Raw genomic sequence first — 21,645 nt, 5'->3', positions numbered from 1 at the left:
GCTAGATATTTATTTCTGGACAATCCCAAAGAAATGCACCCGGCTGTTTTCCAAAACATAGGCATGCAAGGCGTGCAAATTTTTTTGGGCCGATTTTCTAACTTGGCTCCGAGGCTTATGCGAATAAAACAAACGAAGAAAAAAATATTCATCGCTCAATCTCGATGCGAATTCTTTTGTTTTATTCCCCTAAGCCTCGGAGCCAAGTTAGAATTAAAATATATGTTGACCAGCATACGAAACGTCAAGTTCTGTACTGAAATGCGCTGGAATAAAATTTTTAGCACCGCTGTTTGTTATGTCTCAATCAAGCTACGATGACCAAAGAACAAGACTTACTTAAATACAGCTGATGAAAGCGTCAAGCCTACGCGACAAGACCGAATGGAAGTGTGGGTATTCATTAGAAATTTGCATATCGATATAGAGGAAATCTACAAATTTGTATTTTTCTCCGTGAAGTATGTATTAGCAAGGATACTTTGGACTTTCCACTCATAAGACTACTTTTCTGTAGCTTTTCTTTCACTGTTACATGACTTTTAACTAGAACTCTTCTAAAACTGCTAAAATTCAGTGTGGCGAAAAGAATATGTTTCTGCAAGTCTGAAGAAAAAGAAAACGTACGAAATGGCGTTTGCTATGTTGTTATATCGGTTTAAATATTCAGCACGTGCTACCCATAATAACTTTCGGGGTTGTCAAGTGCACTCTTACATTTCATTCCGACAACCTTTGCGGAAACAGCTGTACGTCCTGTGCATCGAAACTGGCATTTCCATAGAATTTTAGACATAATGGTAAGGTTAATCCAACAGGTTTGTTTGATTGCAATGTTCAGCAAAAAGCTACTTTAGAATTGATGACGTACAAACAGTCTTGTACGGGTAATGATTAAGACAAGAAAGACGTAAGCCTTTTAAAAGTTTTATTGAAAAACGTTTTCCAAGACAAAACTTTCCATCTTAAGAAATGTAACATGGGTACTAATTTTAGTGACGTTTTATTTTAACAAGGGAATAACAATTCGATCAGTAGCGATATAGCTTTCTTTGCAAGCTACAAGCTACAATGACCCAACTACAATAGAACTGTACCCAGCAATACAATTGAAAGTCATCAGGTGTCTGCAATGGGAGAGAGATTAAGAGCACACGTTACAGCAAACGGTAAATGGCAGATTGGCGATGATTCTGGGTATAACATCGTCACGCAATAGCCTGACCATAATCTGTTGTTGTATTTCGGTTTTGATATCGATGCCACGTCAAAATATTAGGTAGCTTAAGAAAACCACGACGGCAACGGCAACGTCAACGTCGCTAAACAAAAGTTTTAACGAGACCAATGGCTGTGCACGTGCATTTTAATTCTTGGAACATTTTATTGCCGTCCTCCGCAAAACAACAACGTGAAATGACCAAATTCTGTGTTATCTAGAGAACGTGAACCACGACAGCTAATTTTCATAGCTTTGACAGTGATAAACAAAGTGAATGACTTTAGGGAACCGCGATGTTCGTAGGTAAAATATAAAATCATTTTTTATTACACGTTGTCCTCGGCGTCGCCGTCGTAGTTTATAACGATTTTAAAAGCCATTTGAACAAGACATCATCGCATGAAGATAATCAGTGTTCCTCGATTTGAGACTTGAAACAAGGGGAATCCTGAAAGACTGGTATGAATATTCAGTTTCCATTAGGCACCACGAAAAATCTGCTGCAAAATTAGTGGTTGGGAAGTTTCATTGTCACATGGCCTTTCACGACGCCCAAAAGCCTTTTTTTTTGGGGGGGGGGGGGGGGGGACAAAAAAGTCAGCTAATTAACGATAATGTCTTACAGTTCACCGATGGTACGCTTTCGTTACCTGTCACCAACTGTGAGTTCAGAATTCCAATGAAAACAAGATTATCCTTTCCTTTGCCTTGTAGCAGTAATCACTTTCCTGGCCCAGGTCGTCTTTGAGTTCTTTGTTGAAATGTATACTCCCAAGGTACTAACAAAATATCATATTATCCTATTCCGTTTAAGCCGAATTTTCAAAATAATGCCGAGAACAAACCCTTTGTAAGAGCTTATTGACTGAGAGCGGGGCCCTGGCTCGAGCGAGAGTCAAGAGTTTTGTTTTGTTGATATGTTGTGAAAATGGCCGTTCGTAAATGTTCTCAATAGGTTATTAATTTTGGATATATTAAAATTCTACCATGGTGACTTGGCTTACGGAACTAATAGAAGAAAATTTAGTAATTTAACCCTCAACCTCGATGTGTTTTGTTTTCGATTCAGTTCCCTTAGCCTCAACGCCAACTTTAACTACGACTTTGATATAATAAACTTGGCCTATTGCGTACGCTAAATAACTGTTAACATGAACACGGCCGGATTTTTGCTTAGCAAAAACTCAATGTCAACTTCATGTCGACCCGTCCGGCCCGAGGCCGGTTTGAAGTATTGTTGCCATAGGTTCTGACCAGCAAGGCTGTACGGCGGTAGACAAATTATAATATTTCCTTGTCGGAAGTCTTTTTGAAACAGAGGAAAACCTAACGGAAATTTAACTTAATTCGTGAACTCAAGAAAATCAGACAAAGTGGAAGGTTTCACTAAGCCTCTTTCTGACAAGGCTTTAGTGCACGGTAAGTCACAGTTTAGGCCAGGTCTACTCCAGCACTCATTCCATCCTGCATGGTGACTGAAGTTCTCCTGTCTTCCCTAGGGAGCGGTTCAAAATTAGAGTAGCATTGTTCGATTCTATTTCCGAGTGTTTTCGCTTATCAATCTCCTCGAAATGGACACAGCACAAAACTACTATGAAAACGCCAACACTAATCCAGTTGTAACTAACTGCTGGGATGAAACCGGTGGCAACTTGAATCAGAAAAGTCAACTACCCAGCTACCAACACCTAGCTAGAGCACTAAGTGTCATCTGTCGTACGGGTCGTGGGAGTGACGATACTTTTAGTTTGCCCAGTGAGAAAGAATCGGATCACACTCTTAACGCTTCGGACAGTGTTTTTGATGAGCATATACCTGTTCTCCTGTTGGGAACACCTCCAGGCACAGCCAACACATGTGCGACTTACAACCAGAACATGTCATGTGATTGCAGCCCTCATTCTTTTCAATTGGCGTCTTACATTTGGGACAGTTCTTCCTATTGCTTGGGTCCTTCATCATCCAGTCTTCCAGACGTCCCTCCACCTGCTTTCCTGATTTTAACATGGCACAAGTGAGCCCGTTGTGCCACTGCACTTGGCAGGACGTGCAGATCTCGGCTAGGCATGCGCAACAAGTGAAGCGTCTTCCTTCCGTCGAGACGCGGTACACCATACCGCAGTCGGCAGTTGGACAATACTTGACAATTTCAGGATTCCTTTTAACATACTCATCTAATGCACTGACAGCAAGCTTCTTTCTCTCCTTTTCGCTTAACAGATTCTGCAAATCTCTCCACACAAAGAGCTCTTCGCAATCCTCTGTGGCACACTTGAGCGGAAACTCGGCAGATATCAGTTGCTGGATAACACAGCTCTTGTCGTAGCTATGGCCACAGCACGCAAGTCTGTACAAATCAGCTGTGTCGCCCACATCACACAGGCAGATACCACAAGTTAGCTGGGTTTGACCTTCGGATGGTAAAAGGGACGATTTCTTGGGAAGATTTTCGGAACATTCTTCCACGTAGCGGTTGATTGTTTTCCGAGCTTCATCGGAACTCTGAATCTTAAGTACGTGGTTGCGGAATTCAACATGGATCTTTTGGACACCTGGAATATCCTGCAGTCCTTTGAGATCTACGCCAAATCTCTTAAAGAGAGCTTTCAGCAGCCCACGTGGCTTCCCTGGTCCCCGAAGCTGAATCTCCCATGGGTGACTGTTACTTGCAATGGAGTCATCAAGATACTTGTTGATGGCGCGCTTGGCTGATTCTCGACTGGCTTCGCTGCCATGTATTCGGACAACTCTGTTCTTCCAATCTTGATTGATTACAGTTCCAGTATCTTTCTCGATGGCTCGCAAGACGTCTTTCACCTGATTGGTCATTAATATTTCCAAGGTTTTCGAAGTTTTGCAGTCAATTCGGTCTCCGTTGAGGATCTCGTTGAATACTGTTGTAGCACGAATAAAGTGCTCTGTGCAGTCACTTTGGATTTCGATGGAGACTCGCTGGTCTTTGCGTTGATTGTTTACTTTCATAACTAGCCTCTTGTCAAAGTTAATATCTAGTTCATTCGCAACTGCACGCAGCTCATCTTCGATGATGGTGAAGATATTTTTTGAACACAGCAAGAAAGTTGAAAGGATAGGTTCCAGGGTTACGATCCCAATGTCAAAGATACGTTCTCCATTAAGACCTCTCACGACTGCTTGAGCCTCTTCGGCGTCCTGGAACGTCAGATAGGCATGTCCATCAAAATGTTTAGGTGAAGGTTTACTCAAATGAACAGAAAAGTGGCCTTCTGTAGCAAAGTTTTCGAGACGTTCTTGGAAGGATAACTTCTGCTGAGCAAGGGTCTCGTCGCTTGTATGAAATTCTGCCACTCGATGAATAAACACGTCTTTTAGTTTCACACTAGGCAATCTTCTTTCGATAGCAGACTTCACATCTTCCATTGAAGTTTCGGGATGGAGTCCTCTCATGAATAGCTGCTCTTCGCGAAGCTTGTCCGCTTGAAATGTAACCCTCTTCGATTTTATCATTAGCGACTGGAAGGAAAGATTGCTAAGTGTAAACTCAAAATCATCAGCGTTGAAAAATTCAATGGAACCTGTACCTTTAGCAGGACGTCGGAGCCACTTGGCTTTTACTTTAAAGTGAGGGACTTGTGCATGCACGTCATCAGACATCGACTGGCTCGGCTGCACTTTCTCATCGATGCCCAGTGGGCTACTGGAAGAGCCCTTCACTGCCATGGCTGCGTCTTCAGAATATTTGAAAGTGGCAAACAATCGCATCTTGCCATTCTGCTCCTTGAAACTGTGTTTTACAATGTCTCCAAACGACTTCACGAAATCTAGGACGACCAAGGCGTTACCATCTTGTATCTCACCGACTGTCACAGTTCGATACATATGAGGCATTAGCAGTTCCTGCACTTCTCCACCTTGTCCCCAAACGATTCTGCTGCTCTGACAATCTTCTCTTAGATACTCTTCTTTTTGCTCGTCCCTCAGCAATTTCCTGTTTTCTTCTAGGTGGCGTCCCACAACAGAGAGAGCCTTGACTACGTGGATTGGTGGCACAAAGATTTTCACTTGCCCTGATTCTTCGTTTTTCTCTAGAACAACCAAACCACCATCACAACATTTGGACACTTTCTCTTCAAGTTTATCAATCATTCGTCTTCGGAATCCTCCAAACGCTAATGTCATAAGGTCTCGACTACATGGCAAAGCAACTTCTGTCAGCACCGTCGACATCAATTCTTCCATATTATACTTGACAGCACCTCTTAAAATTATTTCTTGAAGCCACTTCTCTTCGACAGGGGTTGCGTTGATGACAAAGTCACGAGATGTCTTGAGCAGCTGTTCAAAAACGATAAACTGAGGTGTTTCTCCAAGGAACTTCAGAGCTGAAGAAGGATGCAACTGAGCACAGTGATTGAATGCCACCACTTTGTACCCTGCCTTCTGGTGGCCAGTGAACACACAAATGTTGGCGCAATAACACGATATCAAAATCTTTTGCAGCTTGAGGTCAGTGTCATTCTGTTGACTGGCATCAGGTACTCTGATGTTTAGCTCGTGCTTCAAAGCCAGCTTGAGTTCTTTGATTGTTTCATCTGCCAGGCGAAGCGATTTTGCGTTCAAGCTATTGTCACGGGTCCACTTGTTTCGCTTTCCTTTAGGTTGCTTCAGGTATTGTCTGTGTACTTCCAACAGTGTCAACAGGTCACCACCATTGTGACAGAAGCCAACTTTTCTACTATCTGCCAAATGCTTTTCCTCTTCGCTGCCCATGCGGAAGAATACACTACCACTTACAGTTGCAATGGCTGCTAAAGCCAAAGCGTCAGCACCGACTCCTTGATCAATGCCATCAAATAACAGCTTTGCGAGGCGTGGCTCCAACGGAACTCGAGCAATCTTGTGGCCCAATTCTGTAAGCTGTCCGTTAGCTGTGGCCCCAAGCAATTCCAAGTCTTCCAAGGCAAGTTTTATTGAGTCCAGTGGTGGTGATTCCACAAACTCAAACTCTGTCATATTTTCGATGCCCAGTTCCATTAGTTTCAACACTGCCTGTCCTAGATGGACTCTTAAAATCTCTGGTCTAGATCGATCTTCCATTGCCGCGTACTCTTCCTCACTGTAAAGTCGATAGCACTTTCCAGCCTGTGTCCTTCCCGCTCTTCCTTTGCGTTGCTCAGCAGAACTCTTGTGAATGGTTGTTACTTCCAAAGAACTTTTGTTGCGTTTTGGGTCAAACGTCATTTCTTTTACCATGCCAGTGTCTACCACGTACCTTATCCCAGGAATTGTAATGGACGTCTCCGCACAATTCGTTGCAAATATTACTTTGCGTTTGCCTGCGCTTTCCTTGAACACTCTCCTCTGCTCTTCTTGACGTAACTTTCCATGAAGCGGGAGACAAACAAGATTTGGATCAGGCTCCATCTTTCCTAACTTTTCACACGCACGTTCTGTTTCCACCGGGGAAACAAGGAACACCAGAATATCTCCTGGACCTTCCTTGCGGTGAATTTCCTGAACTGCATTAACAGCCTCTTGCAGATAGTTTTCTGCATTGCTTGTTGGACCATCTTTCCATATGACATTAACTGGAAACATTCTACCAGACACCTTCAAAACTGGACACTCATCAAAATACGTCACAAAAAGAGCAGGATCAATGGTAGCTGAAGTGATGACCACTCGCAGCTCGGGACGTCGTGCAAGGCTTTTCTTGATCATTCCAAGAAGCAGGTCTGAATAAAGACTGCGTTCATGTGCCTCATCGATAATTATGCAAGAATATTTGGATAGATTAGGATCTCTCAAGCATTCATTGAGGAGAATGTGATCTGTTGCGTAAATAATACCAGTTTTCTTGCTTGCTTGGATGTTCCCCCCTACATGACAACCGACAACCTGTCCGACGACTCCACCCATTTCCTCTGCGACGTGGGCTGCTAAACTAGTGGCAGCAACTTTTCTTGGTTGAGTGCAAACAATAAGGCCGTTCTTAGCAAACCCAGCTTCGTAGAGATACTGAGTCATCTGAGTGCTTTTGCCTGATCCAGTTTCTCCGAGAACAACACAAACCTGGTTTTGCTTGACAGTGTCAGTTATGGTGGTTTTTCTTGCGTACATTGGAAGGGCTGCCTCAAGCCTGTGGCATTCTCTACCAACAGCAATCCTCAATTCCTTGATTGTACCCTTCACACGTGACAACGGCTGAGAGCTTTGGTCAAGCAGACAAGAAGTTATCTGAGTTTTAAAGCGTTGAAATTCATCCTTCTGTAGCTGTAGCTCATCTTTCTTTTGCTTTAAAGCTTCTCTCTCTGAGCATATTCGTTCATAATCTTCCAAACGAATGGGTTTCAATACACGCAGACGACCTAGAAGACCACTTATTCCATCGATCTTTTTAGAATGTTGCTCTGTTACTGCTGTCATCTTTTCTTGAAGTTCCTTTTGGCAGTTAGCCAGTAACGTTTCTGCAGTTATTGCCAACACTTTACCAGAAGTCTTTTTACGTTCTGGATCTTTACTTTTGCCGGTGGGGTTGCTGACGGGACCACAACCCCCGGAGGAACGGGTGTTGCTCCGACGATGTTTACGAGCATTTTCACCGCCTTGTTTATTACCAGGAACTCCTAAAGGATCAGGATGCTTCAATGTATCACTTGGATCTATAGCTTTTTCATCATGAACGTTTTCTGTTTGGGAAGACGGATCCTGTGATAAGCCATTTGAGCCATCGAGACGTCGGGTATTTCCTGCGGCAATTGTGAAATAATGTGCATAGAAACTTAATGTCATATTTTATGTCATTAAATATAGCAGCCAATAGCAAATGCTCCCATTCAAGACCATATTTTCAAAAATGTTGTCTTGAAACGGGGGGAGGAGGGATACTTGACCCATGTTTGGGTATAGGGGTGCCGCTGAGGGTTTGAAATCCTGACCCTGTTTAGGACAAAAATACTCTAAAAACCCTACCCTGTGTAGGACAAAGAAACAAACAGAAACTAGACCTACCGTTACGATCTATTCTGTCAATGCGCGCTTGCTATAATACTGATAAATGGAAAAAAATTTACCGACAACAATGGCATTCTTAGTTGGAAAATGATCTGATGTTGATTGATGACCTTGTAATGGCCGGGGAAAGTCTCCCTGCTCGCAACACCATTCCCTGTTAAGGACAGGTCTTGACCCTGTTTAGGACAGAGGCGAGTAAAATTGTATACCCTGTTCAGGACAACGGGGCCAAAAAATCATACCCTGCCCAGCGGCACGTTCCCGTATAGCCTGAATAAAGGAGTACCCCTCAGGTCTTGAGCATACCAACTTAATGTCACGCACAATAAAAAGACAGTTCAAGTGGGAGAAGGTAGGGGATTGTCCTGGACCTGGAAGTTTCCTGCTGCACGTACAGCCTGTACTTGGGGCTAATGTCAGCGAGTCGTAATGCAACCATGAGATGGGTGTCATGAGACACCCAGGAAGAATGGCGTGTACCTATGCCAAGCTCCTTGAGGAATGATAGCTTGGAAAAGTGGATGTGACCACCATCTCTCACCCAAGCTGAGGCAAACCAGGCATCATTTCAGTGTCTGACCGAAGGGTTGTTGCTAGATGGAATGCTAGTCCACAGGTACCCAGCACAGGTCCTACATGGAGAGAGGCACTGGAAGAGTAAAGTGTGTTGTCCAAGAACACAACACAATGTCTCCTACCAGGGCTTGAACCTTGGATCGCTCGATCTGGAGTCCAGCCCACCAACCATAAGGCCACCGTACCACCCAAAAAGAAGCCAAAGAAGGCTAGAGCAAAAGCAGCCCAAAGCATCACTGTCTCAAGGTCGAGTGAATGATTAAGGGCAAAAAGTTTAAGAATGCTTTCGAGAACAAAAGAGCAATGAGCTGACAGTTTCGTCTGGATAACCCAAGGGCACAGTCAAGGTTGCAGCTGAACTCTTCAACTAAATGCACATGCCTATCGTGCCACAAAGTTTCTCATATGGCACAGGCTAAGTAGAGGGAAAAGATCCTGCCAGGCAATGCTTACTTCTGAGGAAGATGCACGTCACTGCTGAGGGAACCATTCCCCTTTAAATCAGTGATCATTGAGGTATGTTCCCTCACCAATTAACCTGGAGGCATCGCTGCCTAGAGAAACAAAATCGGAACAGAAAGAAAACAGGGGTCGAAACAGGTGAAACTCACCCCAAGAAGCCAGGAAGTATGCATATCCAGATCTTTTTGGAATTCCTTACTGAGGTGAACAAAGGAGCTGGGATTAGATAAACCCGAGTTAGAGAAATCATGAACCAAAGAAAAGAGAAGTCAGAGGCACTAACTTCGCGTCTAAAATGAAGGGACCCAATGAACAATTCCACGCTGCCAAGGAGAAAGGTTGGTTTTAGACAGCCAGAGACAAAAAAAACAGAGCCAGGTCAGCTTGCTGTATGCGAGTCTGGCTTCTATTAGCGAGGAGTCTAGCAGGATTCCCATGAACTTCAGTAGTGAAGAGGGGGAAAAGGTCTTTACTGCTACTAGGGCGATATCCAGTTCAGTAAATAAGGTTAATAGGTGACACAGGGCCATAAAACATTAGTTAAACATTTGGAGTAAGAAATCATCCAGGATGTGTATGACTCCAGGAAAGCTGACTTTGTTATGGATAATCCATTCCAAAACATCAGAAATCATCTTAATGAGAGAGGAAGCATGTGCCGGCTAATCATTTAATTTGTCAATAGGAATAGAGGACAGATGAGGGTACCTGTGCGATAAATCAGTTAGCAAAAAAGCACTTACAGCAGATCAAACACGAGCTTAATAGGCCATTACGTTCTAAGGCATATTTTTGCTACTCTGCTGATTGAGAGTGCTTGTAAATAATAAAGCAGAGCCTTAAAAGGCTAAAGAGGAGGTGAGTTTAGCAAATTCCTCTCCGAGTTCCTTAGGAACAGCATTGGTGGCAGAGTGTACAACAATAATAACTAATAAACTTACCTTTCCTAGAGGTGTTAGCTGTCGCTTTACGTGAAGTCCTTCTAGGTTCTTGGTCTTTAACATTTTGGGTGGGGTAACCAATGGGAGTACAACGCCCTGAGGAATGGCTTTTGCTCCGACGACGATGTCTGCGAGAACGTTCACTCCCATGTTTCTCAGAACAAGCTCCTAAAGGATCATGTTGTGTGAATTTATCACTTGCATGTGGAACTATAGCTTCTTCCTTACCACAAACGTTTCCCGCTTGGAGTACCCGGTTCTGTGATATGCCATTTGAGCCGTCAACTTGTTGGCCATTTCCTAAGGCATCTGTGAATTAATCGTTGAAATAATGTGTTTAGAAACATATTGTCATAGTTAATATCATTACATGTAAATATAGCGCGAATAGCAACCCTATACCAAGTTGCCAAGAAATCGAGAAGGCTGGAACAAGCTATTCTGGGAGTTAGCGAAAAGAGATGGACAAAGGCTGGGAAGGTCCATTTGATAACTGGAGAGATGGTACTCTCTTCTGTCCTGGCAGGTGATGATGCACCACATGAAAACGGTTAGGTGTTGCATTGATCTTGCCAAAGGAGGTCAGAAATAGATTGATGGAGTGGGAGCCAATGTCTGAGCAGCGATGTTAATGCGAAGGTGGGCTCAGACAACAGGAATTAGGAAGCATCTATGGGGAGTGATCAATGAGAATGGCAAAATGTTCTGTGACTTCTGTGCATTAAATGGACTTGTAATCGGGGGAACACTCTTCCCACAAGAAATCTCACAAGCTCATATGGAGATCTCGTGATGGGACCTCTGAGAACCAGATTGACTGTGGCTATAGCGGAACATGGAGGATCTTGCTACAGGACAGTAGGGTATAATGCAGCGCAAATGTAGGATCAGACCACCTCCCAGTTCTTTGAACGGCCACCACTAGACATCTGAGCAGGACATATCACTATAGCAGAGGTCAAGAGACAGTTGAAAACCCTGACGAACGAGAAAGTTGCTGGGTTTGACATCGCCCAGAGGCCTGGAAGGAGGGAGGACTGCTTTCATTCAAGGTTCTCCATTCCCTCCTCAATAACATATGCCATGAGGAAGTCATCCCCCAGGATTGGAAGCTAGGCCTAAACTTCCCAAGAAGGGATATCTATTCCACTCCCTTTGTAAGAACTGGAGAGGCATTATGCTCCTCTCTGTTGCAAGCAAAGTTATTTGTAAGACCATTCTAGAGGGGATGAAGGATTTCTTGAGTACAGAGTTTGGGATGAGCGTGTAGGATGTTGCAAGGAGAGTTCCTGCTGTGACCAGATTGCTACACCGTGGATTATCTTGAGAGCAGACCTTGGAATGGAACACTATGTCTAGTTTTCATACCTTTGAAAAGGCACCGGATTCTGTGGATCATGTGGCACTACCAGATCCCTGAGAAAATCGTGAGGTTGATCGGGTCTTTTACAATGGCTTCAAAGCAAGGGTTTTCTAAGGTGTTGATACGACAGAGCCCTTTAGCAGGAGTACTGGAGTCTGTCAGGAGTACCTGCTCAGCCCACTTCTCTTCCTCGTGCCACAAGACTGCGTATCTCATCAAGCCATTGGTGATAATGTGACAGGGATCCAACTTACCCTGCTGCAGAAGTTAGAGGACTTGGACTTTGCAAATGACTTGGTTTTGCTGAGCCAGAAGTTCGAGTTGCTGCAAGAACAAGCTGCCAGGGTCGGGCTCAAGGTAAATGCAACCAGCAACAAGGAGGTGAGGATTCGGCCCTCACCAAACACTGGCAACATCAGCAGTACAGGAGAGATCCTGGAGCAGGTAACAGCCTTCACATAGACAGGGGCAGAAAGACACAAGCTGCTTTCTCCATTTTAAGACCAATATGGAGATCAAAGTTCATCACTCTGTAGACAAAGATAAGGATCTTCAATTCCGACGTGAAGTCGGTTCTGCTTTATGGAGCCGAGAGCTGGAGACTAACATAGGAGATCATCACCCAACTCCAGACCTTCAACAACCATAGGCTCCAGTACATCTTAGGGGTGTGGTGGCCAAGTAAGACCTCCAATGAGGAGTTGTGGCAGCACACCAAGCATGAGAAGATTGAATTACCATACAGAGATGGAAATGGAGATGGATTGGCCACACAAGATAACATTTTCAAATTGTTGTCTTAAAAACACCAAATTGAGGTCACACAATATAAGACAGTTTATGTTAGAGAAGGAAGGGGGTTGTCCTGGACCTAAGAGGTGCCCGCTGCATGCAAGGCCTGTACTTGGGCTAATGTCAATGAGTGGCATATAAGACTACGTGACAGGAGACACAAGGAAGAAGCAGAGTGGTGTGTACCTATGCCAAGCTCCTAGAGGGATGATAGTGTGGGGATGTGGATGTGAGATTTGAAGGGTTGTTGCTAAATGGAATGCTGGTCCACTGCAGGTTAGCTCCCCCACCCCCTCAGTATTATGCAGCACAGCTACCCATTCATGATTTGTACACCTAGGTGGAGAGAGCCACCGTGACAGAAAAGTGTCTTGTCCAAGAACACAACATTTATGTCTTTGGCCAGGGCTCCATGCTGGACCGCTCAATCTGGAGTCCACCCCACGAACCATAAGGCCACTGCGTCTCCCAAAAAAAAGCCAAGGAAGGCTAGAGCAGCCCAAAGTATTACCATATCAATATCAAATGAATATTTGGGGGCAAGAAGTTTAAAAGCGCTTTCGAGAATGAAAAGAGTAATGGGCTGACAGTTTCATCTGGACAACCAGGGGTACGTTTGATCCTAAGGAGGGTGTTTTGGAGGCAGTGCACGGCAGAGAAGTTGAAGTTGCACTCTACAAGTAAATTTTGAGTCACTGCTAGGTAATTATTACCTAGCATCGACCCACAATTGACTTGGAGAGTAAAAAAACTCAATGTCGTAAAACTTAATACATTCAGCTAAAGAGGAAGTAAAAAGTGTCAAAGTGGCCTCCACAACAGGGAATACTGCTCCATAAGTAGGTGAAGGCATTTGTGCCAGCTTTGTGCCAGCTTCCTAAAACGTTCCATCTGGAAAGAAGAAAGGAGGTTAGCAAAACCATTCTGGAAAGGAGAATATGCATGGCTATCACACCAGACTCTCATGTGGCAAAAGCTTAGTAGATGGGGAAAAGTTCCTGCCAAGTAATGCTTATATCTGGGAAGGCACGTCGCTGCTGAGGGAACCATTTACCATTAAACCAGTTGGGGTGTAGTTATGCTCCCTAACCAATCTGTGACTAGGGAAACAAAAGAATGGGAACAGAAAGAAAATGGAGGCCAGGAAGTGCACCCACATAACCAGGTCTTTTTGAAATTCCTTGCTGACACAGACAAAGGAGCTGGAATTAGACAAAAGTGCGGGTTACTCAGGGAAATCATGCATCAAAGAAAGAACCTGCCAGGGGCAATAGCTTCTGGTCTACAATAAAGTGACCTGATCAGCAATTGGAGGCTGCCATTTGAAGTGATAGCTGGTTTTAGACTGCCAGACAGGGACAAAGGAATGGAGTCTGGTCAGCTTGCTGTCTGCAAGTCTGGCTCCCCAGGAGGGAGGAGTAGTTACAGTTAAAAAATTTTATTTCAATAATTGAAATACACTTTTTAAAGAAAATAAATATGATGAATTTAAGTAGTGAAGAGGGGCAAAAGGTCTTTCTCACTGCTAGAGCGAGATCCAGGTCAGTAAATAAGGTTAATAGGCGACACAGGGCCAAGAGAGGTTGACCCTGTTATGGATAATTGATTCCAACAACAGCAATGAGCGTAAGATTCAATTGAGCTAAACGTTAACTCCAGTTTATGGTCTGGCACAAAAACGCCACAAGGTTGTGACTGGCAGAGGTGAAGGTAAGAAGCAATAAAGAAGCTTTAACACCACCTTTAGCTGGTTGTGTTTAAAACATACAGCTTGTACACCAAATATATGGAATAAACACACATACGTTACAAATACCACCCAGCAGGGAACTCACTAGGGGGCTGTTTACAAAGTATAGAGGATTCAACTCAAAACTTGTGCCCTTAATTTAATAATCTGGAGCCAATGTAAGAAAGACAACTTGAATATTAAACAGTTTGAATTCCAGTATCTTTGCAAATTTATTCATTGGTGCAGTAGCATAACGGTTAGTATGTGGTTCTAGAATAATTCTAGGGTCAGGGCAGTGGTGCTCAACTCCTGTTCAGTGCCATGAAACAGTATAACTTGCTACCCTCAAGCTACCCCTGGAACAGCAGCTTAACAGTTAAAGTACTGGACTTAGGTGCAAGCCCTGACCCTGTGTTGTGTTCTTGGGCAAAACATTGTACTCTCACAGAGCCTCTTTCCACGTAGGACCTCGTTGTTTAAAAGAGAGATAATCAACCTTGGGTTAGACCTAGGTTTGTTAACCCAAGAATAAAACAGTACTGTTCAAAGTAGGGTTGAGGTTAGCGAAACAATGAGGTAACCATGGGTAACCAGAGATGGCAGAGTGTGTGACTAGTCAGAACTTATAAACTTACCTTTTGTAGAGGGGTTAATCATGGCTTTACATGAGGTCTTTCTATGTTTTTGATCATCACCATTTCTATTGGGGTTGCCATCAGGAGGACAACACCCTGAGGAATGGCTTTTGCTACGACGACGATGTCTGCGAGAATGTTCACTCCCATGTTTATCAGCAGAAGCTCCCAAAGGATCATGATGTGTAAATTTATCGCTTGCATGTGGAATTATAGCTTCTTCCTCATCATGAACATTTCCTGTTTGAGGTGACGGGTCCTGCAGTGTGCCATTTGGACTGTCAACTTGTTGGCCATTTCCTGCAGCATCTGTACATGAATCGATGAAATAATGTGCTTAGTTAATTGGTAATGTTATTGGATGTACTAGCAAATGGCAACCCTGTCCCCAAACAAGAGGATATTTTTGAAAACATCGTCTTTAGAACACCATTACTTGATGTCAGACACAATAAAAAGACAGTTTATGTGGGTGAACTTACCTTTTGTAGAGGGGTTAATTGTGGCTTTACATGAGGTCCTTCTCTGTTTTTGATCATCACCATTTCTAGTGGGGTTGCCAGCGGGAGAACCACGCCCTGAGGAATGGCTTTTGCTGCGACATTGATGTCTATGAGAATGTTCACTCCCATGTTTACCAGCAGAAGCGCCCAAAGGATCATGATGTGTGACTAAATCACTTGCATGTGCAATTATAGCTTCTTCCTCATCATGAACATTTCCTGTTTGAGGTGACAGGTCCCGCAATGTGCCATTTGGACTGTCAACTTGTTGGCCGTTTGCTGCAGCATCTGTAAATGAATCCATGAAATAATGTGCTTAGTTAATTGGTAATGTTATTGGATGTACTATCAAATGGCAACCCTGTCCCCAAACAAGAGGATATTTTTGAAAACATCGTCTTTAGAACACCATTACTTGATGTCAAACACAATAAAAAGACAGTTTATGTGGGTGAACTTACCTTTTGTAGAGGGGTTAATTGTGGCTTTACATGAGGTCGTTCTCTGTTTTTGATCATCACCATTTCTACTGGGGTTGCCAGCGGGAGAACCACGCCCTGAGGAATGGCTTTTGCTGTGACGACGATGTCTACAAGAATGTTCACTCCCATGTTTACCAGTAGAAGCGCCCAAAGGATCATGATGTGTGACTAAATCACTTGCATGTGCAATTATAGCTTCTTCCTCATCATGAACATTTCCTGTTTGAGGTGACGGGTCCCGCAATGTGCCATTTGGACTGTCAACTTGTTGGCCATTTGCTGCAGCATCTGTAAATGAATCCATGAAATAATGTGCTTAGTTACTTGGTACTGTTATTGGATGTAGTAGCAAAAAGCTACCCTGTCAACAAACAAGAGGATATTTTTGAAAATATCATCTTTAGAACACCATTACTTGATGTCACACAAAATAAAAAGACAGTTTATGTGGGGGAACTTAACTTTTGTAGAGGGGTTAATTGTGGCTTTACATGAGGTCCCTCTATGTTTTTGATCTTTACCATTTCTAGTGGGGTTTCCAATGGGAGAACAATCCCCTGAGGAATGGCTTTTGCTGCGACGACGACGTCTGCGAGAATGTTCACTCCCATGTTTATTAGCAGAAGCTCCCAAAGGATCATGATGTGTGACTAAATCACTTGCATGTGCAATCATAGCTTCCTCCTCATCATGAACATTTCCTGTTTGAGGTGACAGGTCCTGCAATGTGCCATTTGAACCGTCAACTTGTTGGCCATTTCCTGTAGCATCTGCAAATGAATCCATTAAATAATATGCTTAGTTATTACTTGGTACTGCTATTGGATGTAGTAGCAAATAGCTACCCTGTGCCCAAACAAGAGGATATTTTTGAAAATATCGTCTTTAGAACACCATTATCTGATGTCACACACAATAAAAAGACAGTTTATGTGGAAGAAGGTAGGGGGATTGTCCTGAAAACACAAGAGGCCTACACTCAGGCTGGAGTAAATTTAAAGCAGCTTAAACCATCACATTATTGACATCAAGTTAATGGCTAGGGACAAGAATAAAAAGAGAATAAAAACTAATAATGACCTGACAGTTTCATCGAGATTAAGCCTGAGAGTATGTTTGATCCCAAAGAGGGTCATTTGGAGGTAACAAATGGTAGTGAAGTTGAAGTTGCAGTTGAACTCTACATGAAATTGTGAGTTGCTGCTAGGTAAACTTCAATGGTGTCAAATGTAACACTTTCTGCTATGGGGGAAACTAAATAAATCTCCCTGGTGGGAAGTTGAGGGGTGGCAGGTGTAACTAGACTATAAATTATTTCAAACAAAAGAGGATAAATAGTTTTCATCCTGATACACAAGTGCTAGTGGAAGGTGCTAGCTAGGTGGAGACTTTGCAAGGTGTCTAATCCCAGCTCCCTTAAATGTTCCATCTGCAAACAAGAATGGGAGTCGGTAATACTATTCTGGAGTCCTGCTATGCAAACTTTTGTTAGGTTGAAATTATGAAGGAGAGTGAAAATGGTGATAGACTAAGGAGATCCATGATGCAAGGGATTTTGGAGTTCTAAGTGTTGATGATTTAGACCATTCTTTAGGAATATCAGTGTTGGAAATTAGCGATCACCTGCTCCCAATGCAAGTGTGAAAAGTGTCAGGCAAGTATAAATCATCAATCACTCACCCATTTGGCGAGTGTGATTTTCATTTTTGGGAAATTATTTATAACAAGCTGAAGTATTGATATTACACTCCTTTTTTCCATTTTAGCAAGAATAATTATCCAAAACAAAAATCTGTACCTTTTTTATCTTTCAAGGCTTCTTCCAGTGATAATTTAATATATAGTGGTTACACATGTAGTAAGTGATACTGATTGTCTCTATTTGAGCTGGCCGCAATATCTATTTATTTATTTATTTATTAAGCTTCGGCCTACTATTACACATAAAGAAAAAGAAAAAGAAGAGGAAGCAAAAAAAAAAACAACAACAACAACAACAACAGACAGCAAAACAAAACAAAATGGCCAGGGGAGCCGCTACAGCTTAGCCAATTACAGCGGCCCCCTTTTTCACGAGGTCTGCTCGCTAAGAAATGAATCTCATGAAGATTCACCTTGAAACAGAATCTGCTTTGAAAATTTAAGTGCCTCCATTATAGTCATCTTTGTGGTTGAAGGTCTTTAAGTACGACTTTTCAAGGAAGGAAAATGTCAGTCTTCCATGTGCCAACAAGTTGATTACTCCAATGTCTTGATTCTGGGGATTAATATACATGAATTTTGTACTACCAGCTGTTCTTTTAGCTGTTTTTTCAGTTAAAACTGCAGGAATGTGGAAAATTTCCAAGGAGTGTCTCAAGGTGATGATAATCAAAGTGGCTAGGAGCCACTGAACTTGGAAACTAAATTATGAAAGGGTGTTATGAGGCACTTGAGCCTGCTGTACATAGGTATACAATTAATACTATCACCCTTCGAAATCTAATGTAGAAGTAGCACAGTGTGATAAGCACTTGCTCGCCAAGCAAGACACTGGGAGTTTGAATGCTGCTGGTAACATCTAATTATTTTTTTCCTTTTCTTCTTCATTTCTGTTTTTTTTTTTTTTTTCTGTCGAGAAACCATTTACAAAAAGGTAGTGTTTGTCTTTCTGTTTCTTGTGTTAAAACAATCGTCTGGAGCCTTTAATCATTCATTTCTATTGATTGCTTTCAAACTCACAATATCATGTAGGCTTGTGAAGGAAAAACCATGAAGACTTTCCCTGAATCGAATCGCTAAGAAAGAACCTTAAGTATTTTCCTTACTATGAGAAAATCGTTATATACCTTCCACCTCTATCTCTCGAAAATAACTAACTTGACACGCTGCAAGCAACTGTAAAACGGCCTTAGATGGCTGATGTTCGAAACCTCACTGCTGATATTTCCTACTTCATTCTTACATTCATTCAGGGTGTCCTTAATGCTCTCCTCATCTTTCTTCTGTTCCTCATGGAGCTCAGTTTCAAGGTCCATACATTCAGTTTCAAGACTGTTGATTCCTATTTCTTCTTGGGTGCTCTGTTTGATGTGGAATAAATTTAACCATGAAATGGTTGCTTCTAACTAATCCAAACAATAATAAATATACCAACTGAATGTCAATTGAAGTCTACAACCCCGGACAAAAGTAGTTGGGACACTTGAGCTGAATCACGTATCCCCCATCCCCCCACCCCCAATTGTCACAGTTTTTTTCAAAAAAAGGCCAAAAAAACACCTGATAATCAACATTGTTTAGTGAGGGGAGGGGAGAACCTGCTTGGTGTCCCAACACTCTTGTCCAGGATTGTAGTAACCCACAACTAATACCTATCCTCTAAAAAAGGTGCTGTTGTATTCTTGGTAGACATGCATAATTCTCAATAAAATTGATACTTGATTACATTGGTCCATCCATTGTTATTCAGCATAATTTAATTCAGTTATGAAACCTGTAGTACCTCTACACCTCTTCAGTGTTTACTTCAAAGAATGCAACTGCTGTTACAACACTGGAAGTTGATTGACATTTGATTGGGTCTACTTTGCAGATTTACAGGAATATATACCATCCAGTAGTTTTCTGTTTATCTTTGCAGGCCACTCTACATTATATCTGTATTATTATAGCAAAAACATTTTGCTGTCTTTGAACAAAAGATATTTCATTATTTGACTGTTTGATCAAGATTATGTAAGCTGTAATACATTTTTCTGCTCACTTTTTTATGCATCTGTCACTGGAAACCCTCACCCTCCCCCAGGCCGCAAAACATGGGGCATGGGTGGGGCTTTGTGAGGGCTTTGATTTTCTGTCTTGCCCGAGGGTTTGGGGAATTAATTCATTTTTTCCCTTTGTCTTCCCATTGCTTTGTCCGGTGGAGTGGGCGATAAGTACAGTTTAGTACAGTTTAGTCTGTTGCCTTGCCCAAGCAGGGAGGAGTAACAAGAAAGACTGGAGCACGAGCGTGGTAACATGTGCTTCAACATATTGGAGACATGCCATGTTGTTGTTCAATGAAGGACAAACAAAGGGTACAGATAATCTGCTGAGTTTCTCTGTTATATGAATGCCCGTCGATTCTTTTTATTTCCTGTGACAGATGCATTAAAAGCAATTTCCGTGACCAGTCAAAATGACTAAAGTTTGCCCAGACCAATTGTCATTTTGACCAGCCAAAATGTTTTGAACCCAAAAATTTCTTCACACACAACATCCCAAGCCTTTTCACAGACCACTCCTTTACACGTGTTTGTATTTTTGTGAAGTCATAGCCGCCATTTAATATTTTGGTGGTCAGTAACAAAATACTCATAATGAGCTTCTTCTGTTTGTATCACCGCCACGCCTTTGTGGTTTTAGGGCGCTTTCCATTCGACCAAAAATTCCGAAATTTTCAAAACGGGGACAAATGGTACGAAAATTTCCAGGGAAAAGTTCCAGAAAATCCGGAAATTGTTGAATTTCCGAAAATTCTGGAAATTCCGGGATGAAAACCAAATGGAACGGAAATTTCCCGGAAAATATGTTCGAAAATTTGGGTATACCTCACGAGGTTGTCCTCTTTTTCGGAAATTATGCAAACTCTCGATTTTCTATTCAGCGCTAATTGTTTTGGCCGCGAGGACAGCGAATTGGACATCTCACGCTAGGATGACGGCGACGCGTATTCGAAAATTGAAATACTTTAGAATCTTTCCACTTATATATGTCGATAAATACTAGCTACAGCTAAATTCGTGAAGAAAGCGTTTTGTAAAAATAATGCCCATGTGGTGTACTTGTTTGTTTTGCATAGCTTGGCTAAGAAATGTACAAAGATTTATAACGCGTGCAGAACCATTGTACGACTCATTAAACCCTTTGTTTTGCGACGTTTTCGCTGCGCCCTTTTTGGTTGGTATAAGGTCCATGCTGTTGTGGTCTATAAAAAGTCACGATGTCGACATATCAGTGTTCTGTTTGGTTCTATATTTGCGATTTAAACCTCGAAGTCATTGAAAAATTCCACGCGAACAAAACTGTGCGGCCTGTCGTTTTCCACTCTGAAAGAGTCTGTACCATTCGCCAATCAAAAATTCCGGAAATCCACACCGGAATTTTTGGTCGAATGGGAAGCGCCTAGTCTCATGGGATCCAGTTATAAAATCTCGATTCACATGAGTGCCTCAATATTTTAAAAATAGGTCAAAAACGAGGAATCAAAGTAAAACTAAGCTCGAGGCTTAAGCTAAGCACCTAAACCAGCCGCCAACATATCAGCCGCGCGCTTGCTTTTTTTTTCTTGCTGTGTCCTTACGGTGTTTGGTTCTTCCGTTTCACTCACCTTCAATCTGATTGCGTATTCACATAAATTCCTCTCGCAGGAGCTGCTTAAGATACAGTTCGTAGACGAGCTCGTGCGGTTCCCGTGACCCACTTTGGCACTCCTATCCGCCAGACGGAAGTGCAATAATCCATACATATATGATGCACAATATGTCCCAGTACAGGCGGAACTTTGCGCCCACTTCCGCGTACTGGCCATGGGATCGGATGGTCCAAGGTCATTCATCGAACCGATGAATCCTTGCGAAAAGTGGACTCTTCGGTTTCTCTGATGCTAAATATTTAGTTCCGGATCATCCCCAGGAATCGCTCACAGCTGTTTTCGTAACCATAGGCATGCAAGGCGTGTAAATGTTTGTAAGCCAATTTTAATCTAATAAAATTCTAACTTGACTCAGAGGCCTAGGGGAATAAAGCAAAAGAGACAAACAATATCCATTCCCCAGTCTCGATGCAATTTCTGTTGTTTTTTCCCCTTAGTTAGAATTAAAATGTATGTTGACCAGCATAGGAAACGTCAAGTTCTGTATTAAAAGGCGCTGGAATATGTTTCGCATCGCTGTTTGTGTTATGTTCTAATCAAGCTACGATG

The 21,645-nt window shown here is 42.5% G+C and overlaps 1 protein-coding gene across 3 annotated transcripts; it reads right to left on the bottom strand.

Moving 5' to 3' along the window:
• Positions 1–911: 911 nt before the first annotated feature.
• LOC110065188 (uncharacterized) lies at positions 912–21,618 on the bottom strand. 3 transcript variants are annotated; one of them, XM_089290070.1, is made up of 9 exons: positions 21,052–21,618; positions 18,646–18,763; positions 16,164–16,471; position 16,062; positions 15,681–15,989; positions 15,199–15,507; positions 14,717–15,025; positions 10,195–10,503; positions 912–7,950 (listed from the first exon to the last, which is right to left on the bottom strand). In XM_089290070.1, exons 1-9 carry the CDS (start codon positions 21,277–21,279, stop codon positions 3,002–3,004), a joined length of 6,840 nt encoding a protein of 2,279 aa, XP_089146196.1. In that variant the 5' UTR covers positions 21,280–21,618; the 3' UTR covers positions 912–3,001. The 3 variants fall into 3 exon arrangements, with proteins under 3 accessions (XP_089146196.1, XP_089146194.1, XP_089146195.1); XM_089290068.1 differs by lacking the exon at position 16,062 and having other exon boundaries at positions 16,223–16,471; positions 21,052–21,617; XM_089290069.1 differs by lacking the exons at positions 14,717–15,025; position 16,062 and having other exon boundaries at positions 16,223–16,471.
• Positions 21,619–21,645: the final 27 nt, after the last annotated feature.

The sequence above is a fragment of the Orbicella faveolata genome, unplaced genomic scaffold, assembly GCF_042242905.1.
Source record: "Orbicella faveolata isolate gen_17 unplaced genomic scaffold, um_ofav_v1 contig_2, whole genome shotgun sequence".
Classification (NCBI taxonomy): Eukaryota; Metazoa; Cnidaria; class Anthozoa; order Scleractinia; family Merulinidae; genus Orbicella; species Orbicella faveolata.
The sequence above is the reverse complement of the archived record's forward strand: the minus strand, read 5'-3'. Positions and strand labels throughout refer to the sequence as shown.

Coding starts and splice junctions, on each gene's coding strand:
- LOC110065188 (XM_089290070.1), bottom strand. CDS start 21,279: ATGAATGACCTTGGACCATCCGATCCCATGGCCAGTACGCGGAAGTGG. Junction 16,472..18,645: donor TAAGGACACCCTGAATGAAT/GTAAGAATGAAG, acceptor ATTCATTTGCAG/ATGCTACAGGAAATGGCCAA. Junction 7,951..10,194: donor AGCTAACACCTCTAGGAAAG/GTAAGTTTATTA, acceptor CAATTGCCGCAG/GAAATACCCGACGTCTCGAT.